Here is a 14,397-nt window from a genome sequence, read left to right as displayed (position 1 = left end):
GAAGATATAATAGTTCTAAATTTGTGTGCATCTAATAATGTAGCTTCAAAGTACATAAAATTTACAGGCAAATAGGTGCATTCATAATCAGAGTGGGAGATTTTAACATACACCTTTCTTATAAAGAAAGGTGTAAGATGGAGCAATCAGAACCAAAAAATCAGTAAGGTTATAGAAAATGTGGATGCAATTTAGAAAGTCAGTTCCAATTGGATTATAGTTCTAAATGTGAAACACAAAATAATAAAACTTATAGAAATAATAGCTCAGTAATATTTGATTGGGGAAGATTTATTGAACAGGAAACACAGTGAAGGAAGTGATTGATAAATTGTACTACCTTAAAGGACTTCTTTTCATCAAGATACTGTAAGAGAATAAAAAGGCAAGTTAAAAAGTGTCAAGGTATTTACAACATTTTATAAAGAACTCTTACAAATCAATAAGAGAAAGACAACCCTATAGAAAAATGAGCAATAGTATTGAATAGTCACCTCAACAAAGGAAGTTATCCAAATCAGCAAATATACTCAAGGTTTTCAGCCTCATTAGTAATCAGAGAGATGCAAATTAAAGCTACAGTGAGATAACACATATACCTACCAGGATGACTACATTAAAAACTTTTTCTGAATTTTTATTTTGAGATATTTATAGATTCACAGGAAGTTGCAAAAATTGTACAGAGAGGTACTGTATACCCTCACTTCCCTTCAAAGATCACATCTTGTATAACTATATATACATCTTATATAACTATAGCACAATGCTGGGCAAGGTGGCTCATGCCTGTAATTCCAGCTGTTCTGGAGGCTGAGGCAGGTGGATTGCTTGGGAGTTCGAGACCAGTGTGGGCAACATAGTGAGACTCCATCTCTTAAAAAAAAATTAAAAAAAAATTTAGCCTGTCATGGTGGCATGCACCTGTAGTGCCAGCTACAGGTTGAGGCAGGAAGATCACCTGGGCGCAGGAGTTCAAGGCTACAGTGAGCTGTGGTCGTACCACTGTGTTCCAGTCTGGGCAACAGAGCAAGACCCTGTCCCTAGCGGGGGATAAAAGGAAATATGTTGTATAATATTAAAACCAGAAAATAGACATTTCTTATCACAAATGTATGTGTATAGTTTTGTGCCATTTTATCACCTGTAGATTCGTATAACTACCAGCACAGTCAAGACACTGAATTGTATTATTACCACAAAATTCTCCCTGTGCTCTCTAAAGTTCAGAGTCTTTAGGGTCTCACTCACCTGCCTCACCTCCACTATCCCTAACCCCTGGCAACCACTAATCTGTTCTTCATCTCTGTAATTTTGTCGTTTTGAGAATGTTACATGATGGAATCACACATTTCTTAGAACAGTTTTATATTCATTGCAAAATTGAGCAGAAGATAGATCTTCCATAGATCTTCTTCCCCCACACAAGCATAGCCTCCCGTATTGTCAACCTCCCCTACCACAGTGGTACATTTGTTGCAATTGATGAACCTACCTAGATGCGTCATTCTCACTAAAAGTTTATAGTTTACATTAGGGTTCATTCTTGTTCAAATGGCTAAATTTTGAGACTGAAAATACCAAGCATTGGTGCAGAAGTAGATCAACAGGGACTTTAATATACTGCTAATGGGGAAATAAATAGGTACAGCCACCGTGAAAACCTGGCATTTTCTACTAAGGCTAAATAAAAACCTACTCAATTCAGCAATTCCACTCCTAAGTAAATATCCAACAAAAATTTGTGTTCCTGTTCACCAAAAGAAGTTTTTGTAAAAACGTATTTATAGGAATTCATTTGTAATAGCTATAATCTGAGAAAGGACCCAAATGCTCATCAATAGCAGAATGGATTTCTTAAAAAATTGCAGTGTATTCATATGGTAGAATAGAGTAAGGGTAGACAAACATTTTCTGTACAGAGCTGTATAGTAAATACTTTAGACTTTGTAGGTCATACGTTGTCAGTGGTCATACATTATCCACCTAACTCTGCAGTTGTAGCAATGAAGTAGTCATAGGCAATATGTAAACAAATGGGTGTGGTTATGTTCTAAAACAGCGATTTATAAAAACAGACTTTAGCCTTTGGGCCTGTAGTTTGCTGACCTCTGCTGTAGAGCCACAAACTGTGATTACAAGCATGTACATGGATCAGTCTCCTAAACATAATTTTGCGTGAAAGAAACCATACGGTATAATTCTATTTTTATAAAGTTCAGAAACATGCAAAACACCTATTGTATTGAAGTCAGTGTATGAGCTATCTGGGGGGAGAAAGAGGAGATCCTGACCAGAAGGGACATGAAAAGGAAGCTTCTAGGGTGCTAGTAATTGCTTTACCTGAATGATGATTACTTAAGTCTGTTTACCTTTGATTATTCATTGAGATGTGTACTTATGATTTGTACACTTCTCATGTATGTGTGTGTGTGTGTAATACATTAATGAATTAGTTAGAAATAAAAACTAAACTAAAACATATACAACTTGTGTTTCCATCAGAGTAGAATTGTGTTATTTATCTCTGGCATGTAGTAAACATACAATAATTATTTATAGAATTGGAAGTTGCTAATAGCAAGCTCTGTAGCAAGATAAGGGACAAGAGGAGTGAATAATGATTCTGATTTAGCCTGGAGAGCTTATTGAAAACTTTTGAGGAAGAAATGTTGATAAATACACATTTTGACATAATTAAAGATACTTTAGTGATAAAAAGATCATAATCTAAAAGGCTAACATCGGGATTTAATAAATGGTTTGAGCTGACAAGTGACTTCATCTTTGAAGACAGAAGGAAAAGATTCTTTTGTTATTAAGAGCAAGCTACTACTTGTAATGATATTTAATTTGCTTCCTATTTTAAATTTGCTTCAATCTGACAAATTCTTTGTTATGTTTTTCACTTGCTTAAACCATCTTTGGATGTTGCCCTGTAAAGATTCATGTACCCATTAGTACCGTGTGGCATAGATGTGATATAGGGTTTTATTGGGAAAAACTTAGAAGAAATAGTAGAGTGTAAGCAGTCCCTCAAACTCCTTTTTTCTCTTACAGTTTAGGCCAGACATAGAGGGTATTTATGCACCTGTGGCAAAGTGAACTTCCAATAGAGAATGACCTCTACCCTCTGTAACGCTCCACACATTTGTAGGGCAGGGATGGAAACACCTAAGTGACTATGTAATAATAGTTACAAAGGGGAAGCCTCCAGAACCCCAGAGTCAGAGAGGGGTCTACTCTTCCTTTGAGCTAACAACAGAGTCAGAGAGGGGTCTATTCTTCCTTTGAGCTAACAACTCAAACCTACTGAGTCTCTTTGCTGCAGCTATCCAGGGCCATCCAGATTTATCTTTATCACATGCATCCATTATTATAAGACAAAGTGAAATCTTCTTGACCCAGTATTAAAGGTCTTCTAGTAGCTTTCTCCGACTTCTGCATCAGGCCTCTTTGCCACTGGTTCTACACAGATATTCTTATTCACGTAATTACTTTCTAATAAACACATTGCTTTTTCCAAGCGTCTTATCTTTGCTCACATTACCTATTTAGAATGTTTCTCCCTTTCTCTAAATTCTCATCTTTCAAGAGTTGCTTTTGTCCCTTTTCTTCTGTGATGGCTTCCTGATGATCTTAATTCTTATACCAATATCGCTTTTCACATACTGCCTAATATTATTCATTTTTATGTGTTCATTTCTTCCTTTTCATCTAACATATACATTCCTTAATGGTAGGGAGCATGTATTAGATTACTTTGTAACTTCTGTAATACCTGGTAGTCTTGTATGTACATGCTCAACAAATAATTAATGATTAGTTTGTGTGCTCTTATGTTTTTTAATTACAAAATCATCATAATATTTTAGGGTTTTATATGCTTCTTAGATTCTGAATGTTGTTATTAAGTTTAATGCTAGATTCTTTATTAGAACATCTTTTTCACTCCATTGTGATTAATCCCTGTTTTAGAAGTTCATTTTTTTGAGGTTGGTATCAATTATTGTCTGTTGGTTATTCTGTTAGCCAGTTTAGTAATAAGATTCCTCCATTCTACTTCAGCAAGAAGTTGAGAACTTTAAGAAGCTAAATCTCATTAGTAAAGAGCAGTTTGAAAACCTAACACCTGAACTTCCTTTTGAGCCAAACCAAGAAGTTCCTGTAGCACCTTCACAGTCCAGGCAAGGTATGTAAATATGCTTTTGTGTAAGTGTCTGAATAGTATTAAAGCAGTTCTGAATTGTTTTTAAAAATTACTCCTTTTTTTTCTTTATTTGTGGAAAATCATTAGGTAAATGGTAAAATGCTAGAATTTTAAAACTCAACTTTTATCCTTTTGTGAACTTCTATGATCACACCAGGTTATGCTCAAAGCCAGAGGCTTACTTAGAAGTAGGCAGAATTTGTTGGTTCTTTATGTATCTGATGTGATTTTAAGATTGCTGGGAATGTTTCTCTTCCCAAAATAAAATTTTTCACTGACTCACTGATCCTAAGAATGCAGTAGAGTCATTCTTTTGTTTTAAGGTCTTAGCTGTGTGTGACAGTGTTAAATAAATACATTGGGAGATCCATAAATTGAATCTGACATTTCAGACGAGTATAACTGATTTCGTTATAGTCTTTTCCCGAAGGTGGTTAAAAAAAAAGATTTATAAAAAGTCACACATATACAAAGATAGAGTGAATTTTATAATAAAACTCCCATTTTCCTGTTATACTTAATCATCTCATACCCAATTTTGTTTTGTCTCGACTCCAGTCACTCCTATACCTCCCTCTGGATTATTTTGAAACAAATTCTCAATCATATGATTCATATTTTTTTATCCCTAAGTATTTCTGTATGTGTCTTAAAAAGATAAGGGCTGTATCTTTTAACACATAAATTAGCAGGACATTATTTCTAAAATTAACAGTTATTCTTTAATGTGAAATATCTAGTTAGTGTTCAAATTTCCTCATTCATCACTTTTTTTTTTCCAGTTTTTTCAAATAGATTGCAATAGATTGATATGTCTTTTTTAGTCTACAGGTTTCTACTGTTTTTTGCCTTATAATTTATTGGTCCTTGCAATTTGGTATTAAAGAAACTGGGTTGTCTGTCCTGTAGAATTTCTCACATTCTGAATTTTGCTGATTGTATCCCCATGGTTTCATTTAACCTGTTTTCTAGTCCTGAGTTATCTATGACTGTTAGTTCAGTATAGAGGCTTGATTAGATTAAGACTCAAACCTCTGTAAGCATATGTCATATGTAGTATTGAATACTATTAGGAGATACATAATGCTCTATTGTCTCTTTTTGTAATGTTAACGGTCATTGATGATCAGTGAGTGAAGCTTTTATTTTACTAGGGGTTGCAAAATAGTGATGATTCTATTTTTAATCATTACATCTTACCTTAATAGGTAGAATACTTTTATAAAGAGAACTTTCCTCAGAATATTTATTTATTCTGAGATAGAGTTCTTACAGGAAACTGAGTCAGTGCTGAATTATTTCCTTTTGTTTACTAGTTTCAAAGTACTAGCTGGTTCCTTAACATTCTTCGCTGGTGACTAATGGAAGTTTTTGTTTGTTTGTTTTTAAATGATCACTGTGAACTCATAAATACATGAGATGGGTTTCACTCTATTATAGTTATTATTATTATTGATACCTGTGCCAGTTACCAGTTTATTGACTGTTAGCTCTAAAGCCACCTTTCATTTTCTTGCTCAGTAATAATGGAGTTGGACTGTTAACTTTAATGTTTCCCACCCCACACAAGGTTGAGCCCCCACACAAGGTTGAGCTTTGTCAGTACCAGACCTGCTGCTGAGTTGGTCCTTGTTTCTAGGCCTTTTGAATAGAAAGAGCTAGGAAATTTTTTAAAGAGAAAAATATATTATGTATTCATGTTGATATTTTCTGTCTAAATTTAAGATTGTAGGTTTTAATTTTAACTTCTTTGATTTTGTAGTTGTATTGCTTTTTACTTACATATAAAAAATCTTTCTTCCTAACCACAGTAACATAATTATTTCTTTGCTAATCCTATGATATAATAGTTCCAGAATAACAATAACATTAAATAACAATATTATAAATACTGAAAAGTAACTTCTTTTAGAGTTCTTTAAACTTTAAACTTTTAAAAACTTCATACTTTAAAGCTTTCTTTAAGGTTCTTCGTGTGTCCCACTAGGGATGTTCAGTTAAACTGCTGGATTTTTTGTCTTGTTAAATTTGAATACTTTAAAATTGAGAATGTATGTTCCTTTGCACATCATAGAAAGCATACAAATCACAAATAAGGAGATAAATTTGGCAATTGCATGACATTAACAAAGAATTAATATCATAGAAATCTAAAACCTTAAAAATTAATGTGAAAAATGGCAAACATTAACAGAAAAAGTAGTAAATGAAACACGAACATCAGTTTCATATTTGGGAAGACCAAATGGCCAATAAATATGAAAAGCTGCTATTTTTATTGAGGTTTTCCAATTAAAACCATAGTAATACACCATATTATAACCTAGCAGTTTCATTTCAAGAGATACTGTTGCAGGCCGTTGTGACTCATGCCTATAATCCCAACACTTTGGGAGGCCAAGGCAGGAGGATCACTTGAGCCCAGGAGTTTGAGACCAGCCTGGGCATACTGTTGCAGATGTTTACCAAGAGAATGTTTGCAGTATCATGGTTCATAATAGAAAAAAGCAATTGAAAACTAAAAAATGCACAGTTATAGTAGAATGTATTATAAGATGTGGTGTATTCATACATAGGAAAAATAGGCAGCAGTGGAAAATGAAAGAAATAACGTTATATGTGACAAAATGTGTTAATCTAAAAATATAGGAAAAAATAACAAAAATAAAAAATAAAAAAATAGGATGTATAAAATAAGCTAGAACAAAGAAGTTCATTCAATGTAATACTATTACATAAAGTATAAAATTCATGATATATGCATAGCACATAGGAGCCATGAATATAAGCAAGGGGAATTATTAATATAAAAATATAATATATTAATTTACTCCTGAGGGTGGGGGAATCCCATCTGGAAGGTCTGCATATGTGTTTGCTAGCATCTGGAATTTATGTATTGGTCTAGTTGGTCGGTATGAGTGTGTATCAACTCTATTTTAAAATTTATATATAAATCTATTAATTTTTATTTGTGTGCTGTAATCTCTAGTTTTTAAATATATGAACAGAAAAGTATAAAAATAAAGCAAAAATTTTAAAAAGATAGAATTTGACCCAATATATTGCTATGACAGGAAATGTTGAATAGATTAATGTTCAAATGAAAAGATAATTTTAATCTTAAAATTAATTGGGCTTAAAAAAATTCACTCTATGCTAGTTATATGTCATAACATATGGAAATATTAGAAAGTAAAGGATGGGAAATCATATAAAAGAATGATCCTAATAGAAAAGAGTTGGTATTGCCATTACGGTATAGACTTTAAGGCATAAAGAAGGAGTTTATTTTCACTGTCTTCAGTATCTGTGTTCCTATTTATTCCCTATGCCTGCTCCAAACAGGCCTCTGTCCTCCACATCCCAAACCAGCTACTGATAATATCACCAGGAATCCCTATATATAAAAGGGGTCAAATCAGTCCTTATCTTACCTGACGTCAGCATTAAATCAAATTAATCGCTCTGTCCTGAAACATATTTTTACTTCCTGAACACTTATTCACTTATTCTCCTTCTGCCTCATGGAGTCTTTTTTGCTAGTTCTTCACTGTTTCCCTAACCTCTAAAATTTGGATGCTTTAGGACCCAGTCCTCAAATTTCTCCTCTTTTGAATCCTCATTAACTCCTCGTGTAATAGCATCAAGTCTCATGGGTTTTAAAGAGCATTATTATACTAATGAGTATTAAATTGATATGTATAGACCAGACCTCCATCCTGTATTTCAGACAAATATTCAACTGTATGGTTAACAGTTCCACTTGTATATTTTATAAGCATGTTAGCTTTCGTATGTCCAAAATCTAAGTTCTGAATTCCCACCCCTCTCCAAGGACTTTTCCTCCTAGACTTCCACATCTCTGTAAATATTACCTCCATTTTTCCAGTTACACAGGTCAAAACGTTTCTGTGTCATTTTTGATCTGTTTGTTTTTTAAATTCCATATCTTATTTATGGGAAAGTTATATATATTTAAAATATATCTAGAATCTAACCACTTCTTACTTTCTCCATCTCTATCACCCTGTAAAAGTCACCATCGTTTTCTCCTTGGTTAATTGTAGTAAACTACTAGCCTGTCTCCCTCCTTTCATTCTGACCACCCTAAAAATATCCAGTTATATTTTTTATTTCCTCTTAAAAATTATTTATATTTAAGGTGTACAACATGATGTTTTGATATATATATATATATATATATATATATATATATATAGTGTAATGGTTACAGTAGTCAAGCAAATGAACATATTATCTCACATAGTTACCTTTTTTTGTGGCAAGAGCACCTAAAATCTCTCTTAGCAAAAATACCAAGTATAATCTAATATTGTTAGCTGTTGCCCTCAGGTTGTACATTAGATCTCTAGACTTATTTATCCTACATATCTGCAACTTGGTATTTTTTGACCTACATCTCCCCATTCTCCCTCATCCCACCCTTGGTAACCACTGTTTTATTATCTATGTCTATATACTTTTTTTAAAAGATTCTATGTATAAGTGACATTATGAAGTATTTTTCTTTCTGTGTTTGGCTTATTTTATTTAGCATAATGTCCTCCAGTTTCATCCATATTGTAGCAAATGGCAGGATCTCCTTTTTTTAAAGGTTTAATTCTATTCTATTCTCTCTCTATATATATACACATATATATACACACACATATATACATATATACACATATATGTATATATACACATATATGCATATATATACACACACACACATATACATACACACACATCACCATTTCTCTGTTTATCATAAGTGGACACATACTTTAGTTGTTCCCATATCTTATATCTTGGCTATTGTGAATAATGTGGCAATGAACATGTGAGTGCAGATAGATATCTTTCTATGGTGATGATTTCATTTCCTTTGGGTATATACCCAGAAGAGGGATTGTTGGGTCATATGGTAATTCTACTTTTAATTTCTTTACAAATCTCCATACGGTTTTCCGCAATTGCTGCACCAGTGCACCTTTTCATATACATGTTGACCTTGTTATGTCTTCTTTGGAGAGATCTCTAATCAGGTCTTTTGACCATGTTTTAATTGGATTATTTTCATTCTTGCTATTGAGTTGTTTGAGTTACTTATATATTTTGGATATAACTCCTAATCAGATATGTGGTTTGCAATATTTTTTTCTTATTCTGTAGGTTGTCTCTTCGCTCTGTTGACTGTTTCCTTTGCTGTGCAGAAGAAACTTTTTCATTTGGTGCATTCCATTTGTTTATTTTTGCTTTCGTTGCCTGAGCTTTGTGGGTCATATTTTTTGAAAAATTGAGATATAGTTTACATTCAGTAAGTTTCACACCATTTATGTACATCATTTTGGGAACTTTGACAGATGAATACAGTCATGTAAACACCACCTAGTCAAGTTACTGAACATTTCCATTACTCCCTGAGAATTTTTTCATGACTCTTCGTATTCAACGCAGGCCAAGTTTTTGGCAGCTTGTTTTCTATTTTCTATTCCTATAGTTTTGCCATTTCTAGAATATCATATAAATGGAATCATATAAAATATAGCCTTTTGAGTCTGGCTCCTTTCATTCAGCATAGTGCCTTTCAGATTTATTCATGCTTTTGTGTGTTGTTTGTATTACCTTTTTATTGACAAGTAGCATTCCATTGCATGGACGTAAACAGTTTATCCACTTATTAGTTGAAGGCATATAGGTTGTTTTTCTGTTTTTGGTGATTATGAATTAAGCTGCTATGAGTATTTGTTTACAAGTTTTTGTGTGAATATATGTTTTCATTTCACTTGGGTATATGCTTTTGAGTGGCACTGTTGGATCATACAGGAAGTATAACTTTTTAAGAAACTGTCTAACTTTTCCAAAATGGCTGTGCCATTTTATATTCTTACCAACAATATATGAGGGTTCCATTTGCTCTACATCATCACCAGCATTTAGTATTGTTAGTTTAAAAAATTTTTTTTTTTGCTGTCTAATAGTAGTATCTCATTGTGACTGATGCTGTTGCGTTATCTTTTTATGTGCTGATTTGCCATCGGTTCATGCTTGGCAAAGTGCCTGCACAAATCTTTGGACATTTCTTTTATTGAGTTGTTTTTGTTACTGAGCTTTGAGAGTTCTTTACTCTGGATACAAGTCCTTTATTACAGATGTACATAGGTAATTTGTACATGTCTTCTCAGAACCTAGGGCTTATGTTTTCATTTTTTAAGAGTATCTTTTGGGCCAGGTGCGGTGGCTCATGTCATATGGCTTGTCTTAATTAGTCTGTTTGTGTTGTAAAGTACATTGATTGGTTTTCAAATGTTGAACTAGCCTTGGATTCTCAGGATAAGCCTCAGTTATTATATTATCCTTTTATATAATCCTAGTTATTATATTATCCTTTTATATATTCTTAGACTCAGGTTGCTTATATTTTTGAAGCCTTTTGTACTATATTCATGAGGAATTTTTTTTTTTTCATTGTCTTGGATTATATTTGTCTGATTTTGGTGTTAGAGGTGTCATAAAATGAGTGTCATAAAATGAGTTGGTAAGTGTTCTTTCTTTTGTATTTTGGAAGAGTTTGTCTACAATTGTTTATTTCTTACACATTGTTAGCATTCCCCAGTGATGCCATCCAGGCCCAGATACCATCTGGGCCTGGAACTATTGGAATGTTTTAAACTACACATTTATTTATTTAAGAAACAGAAGACTAAGTAAGTCTTTTTTCTCAGGTGAGCTTTTGTACCTATTGGATTTGTTCGTTTCCTGGAATTTATAATATGCTCTTTTTCTCCTTTTACTGTTTGTAGGTTCTGTAGAGATATCTCTTCTTTCATTCCTACTCTTTATAAATTTGTGTCTTTTTTGTCTTGATCGATCTAGCTAGAGGTTCATCAGTTTAATTTTTTTAAGTTTTATTTTCATTGATTTACTTTATTTTTATTCCAGTTTTATTAATTTTTGCTCTTTATTATTTCCTTTTTTCTTATTTTGTTCCTCCTTTTCTAGTTTCAGTGGAACCTTAGATCATTTATTTGATACCATTTTTCTTTCCTATTATAACCATTTAGTACTACAAATTTCCCGCTAAGCAGTATTTTAGGTGTTATTGCATTTTGATTTTCATTCAGTTCTATATATTTTCTCATTTCTTTTTAATTTTTTGATACATCAGCTATTTAGAAGTGTTTTTGTTTAATTTTTAAAATTTGGGTATCTTCCTGAAATCTATTTGTTTGAAATCTAATTTTTAAGGGAGAAGTTTAAATTACTGATTTGAGAGTTTCTTTTTGGATATAAGCATTTCATATTCTCTCTCTCTCTCTCTTTATTTATCTATCTATCTATATCTATATATCTATATATCTATATATATATATATATATATTTTTTTTTAAGAATCGATACCCAAGACCATCCTTTATTGTAGTATTAGTTCATGGTAACTGCATGAAAAAACATTTCAGGAAGAATTTACAATTTCCAGCTTAAAGAACTTGCCCACCAACATAATCAATTTATGAAAGTCAATTCATTAAAAGGTACAGCACCTCCTGTTGGGCAGGATGGCAAGGGACAAACCTACAACGTGGCCTGTGCCTTTGGAAGCTGAGGCAGGAGGACCATCTAAGCCCAGGAGCTTGAGACCAGCCTGGGCAACAGTGAATCCGTCTCAACAACAACAAAAAATTTTAGCCAGGTGTGCTGTGAGCTGTAGTCCCAGCTACAAGGCGGGAGGATTGCTTAGGCCTGGGTGATTGAGGCTGCAGTGAGCTGTGATTGTTGTGCCACCACATTCCAGCCTGGGCAACACAGCAAGACTGTCTCAAAAAAAAAAAAAAAAAAAAAAAAAAAACCAAAAAAACTCAAGAATGTAATGAATGATTGTAATGAATGATAACCCAATGTGCCTTTTCTAGAAAAAGTTGCCAAATATATCTCTTGGATCTGCTGAGCATGTCCTCTGATACACAAAGCAAGCATGTTTCTACACCCAATGTTGATGCCGGTTAAAGTTTTCATAATCCAAACTGACGGCAGCTACTGGTCCTTGGGATTGACATCCTCTGGGAATATAACCTTCTCTTGGGCTAAGATGCTGCCGCCAGCTCTAAAACGGCACTCTGTTCTCAAAACCTCGTGGCAGGCTCCTTGCTCCAATACTCAGCTGCCAAACATGCTGCTGATTCTTCACGAATTTGCAACCTCATGGCTACCCCGTCTTCAGCACTCTGCGGTGGGTAGGTAATCCAGCTCTCTCGGGTTTGCACACTCCCCACGGCGGGCCGCAGAACCGGGTCCCGGCCTTCGCAGACTCCAGGCTCTGGCAGATGTGGCCCTCCATAACAACGGGAATGAAAAGCCTATCTATCTATTTTTTTAAGACAGAGTCTTGGAGTCTCGCCCTGTCGCCCAGGCTGGAGTGCAGTGGTACAATCTCGGCTCACTGCCTCCTGGGTTCAAGTGATTCTCCTGCCTCAGCCTCCTGAGCAGCTGGGATTACAGGTCTGTGCCACCACACTCGGCTAATTTTTGCATTTTTAGTGGAGACCGGGTTTCACCATGTTGGCCAGGCTGGTCTCGAACTCCTGGCCTCAAATGATCCACCCACTTCGGCTTCCAAAGTGCTGGGATTACAGGCATGAGCCACTGAGCACAGCCCTTAATTCTGTATATTTTTATTTAAGCACTGCTTTAGCTGCATTCCACAAATTTTGATATGTTATATTTTATTAATTTTTATTCTTTCAAAACATTTTCTAAATTCTTTTGAGACTTCCTCTTTATGTATTATTTAGGAGCATATTCGGTGTAATTTCCAAGTGATTGGAGTTTTTTCAGTTATCCCTCTGTTATTAATCTTATTGATATATAGTTTAATTCTATTATAGCCAGAGAACATACTTTACATTATTTTAAAATTTAAAATTTATTAATTTCAAATTTGTTTAATTAATTTGCTAATTTTATCACCCACAATATAGTCTGTCTTGGTGAATGTACCATATACATCTGAGAAGAATGTTTATTATACTATTTTTGAGTAGAATGTTCCATATTGTCTGTTCAATTCAGTTGATGAATGGTGTTGATGAGTTCTATATCTTTGCTGATTTTTTTGTCTACTGGTTCTATCTTAGAGAGGAGTGTCGAAGTCACCACCTATAATTGCAGACTTGTTTATTTCCTATTTCAGTTCTATCGGGTTTTGCTTCATTTATTTAGCTCTTTTGTTAGTTCACCTTATACCCATTGGTATATTGTGTCATCTTGGTGAATTGGCCCTTTCATTCATGTATGTTGTCCTTGTTTGCTTTGAAATTTAGTTTGTCTGATTTTAATATAGCCATTCCAGCTTTCTTTCATTTCTCTCTCATGGTATGTGATGTATCTTTTGCCAACTTTTTACTTTTAACCTACCTATATCATTATATTTGAAGTCAGTTTATTATAGATAGCATATAGTTGGGTCATGTTTTTTATTCAGTCTGACAATATGTCTTTTAATTGATTTGTTTAGACTAATGTAATTATTGGTATGTTTGGATTTAGGTCAACTTTTGTATTCATTTTCATTTTTTTTTTTTTTTTTGCTTCTATTGCCCATTTTCTGCATTCTTTGTGTTATTTGTAACTTTTTCTATTACATTTTAATTTATGTACTGTGAATTTGGACATATATATCTTTTTTTTTTGTATAATTGTTTTTAGTGATTGCTCTAGGGATTTCTAAACACATACTTTTCAGTTTATTTCGAATCAATATTTTACCATTTCAATAAGAATGTAGAAACCTAACCCCCATACCCCCATAGAGATTTTTTTTTTCCTTTCTCTCCCCACCGGCCCCACCCCAAGAGAGAGGGTCTCACTCTGTTGCCAAGGCTGGAGTGCAGTGTGCACTCATGGCTCACTGCAGCCTCAAACTGCTGGGTTCAAGTAATCCTACCACCTCAGCCTCCCAAGTAGGTAGGACTACAGGTGCATGCCACAAAGCCCAACTAATTTTTTTATTTTTTTGTGGAGACAGGATCTCGCTACGTTGCCCAGATTGGTCTAGTACTCCTGGCCTCAAGAGATTCTCCTACCTCATTCTCCCAAAGTGCTGGGATTATAGGCATGAATCACCACACTCAGCTGAAATTTCTTTATGTAATGATTGTCTTATATATCTTCATATGTTAAAA

General features: G+C 33.9%; 1 protein-coding gene across 1 annotated transcript in view; it reads left to right on the top strand.

Annotated features, from left to right (window-relative positions):
• Nucleotides 1–14,397, top strand: part of LARP1B (La ribonucleoprotein 1B) — a 161,701-nt gene that overhangs the window by 103,158 nt on the left and 44,146 nt on the right. Inside the window, exon 12 of the mRNA XM_026454125.2 lies at nt 4,069–4,192. Coding sequence (XP_026309910.1) covers nt 4,069–4,192 — 124 coding nt within the window. The remainder of the gene's footprint in view (nt 1–4,068; nt 4,193–14,397) is intronic.

Source organism: Piliocolobus tephrosceles, chromosome 3, assembly GCF_002776525.5.
Source record: "Piliocolobus tephrosceles isolate RC106 chromosome 3, ASM277652v3, whole genome shotgun sequence".
Classification (NCBI taxonomy): Eukaryota; Metazoa; Chordata; class Mammalia; order Primates; family Cercopithecidae; genus Piliocolobus; species Piliocolobus tephrosceles.
Note: the sequence above shows the minus strand (reverse complement) of the source record. Positions and strands in the feature narration are given on the sequence as shown.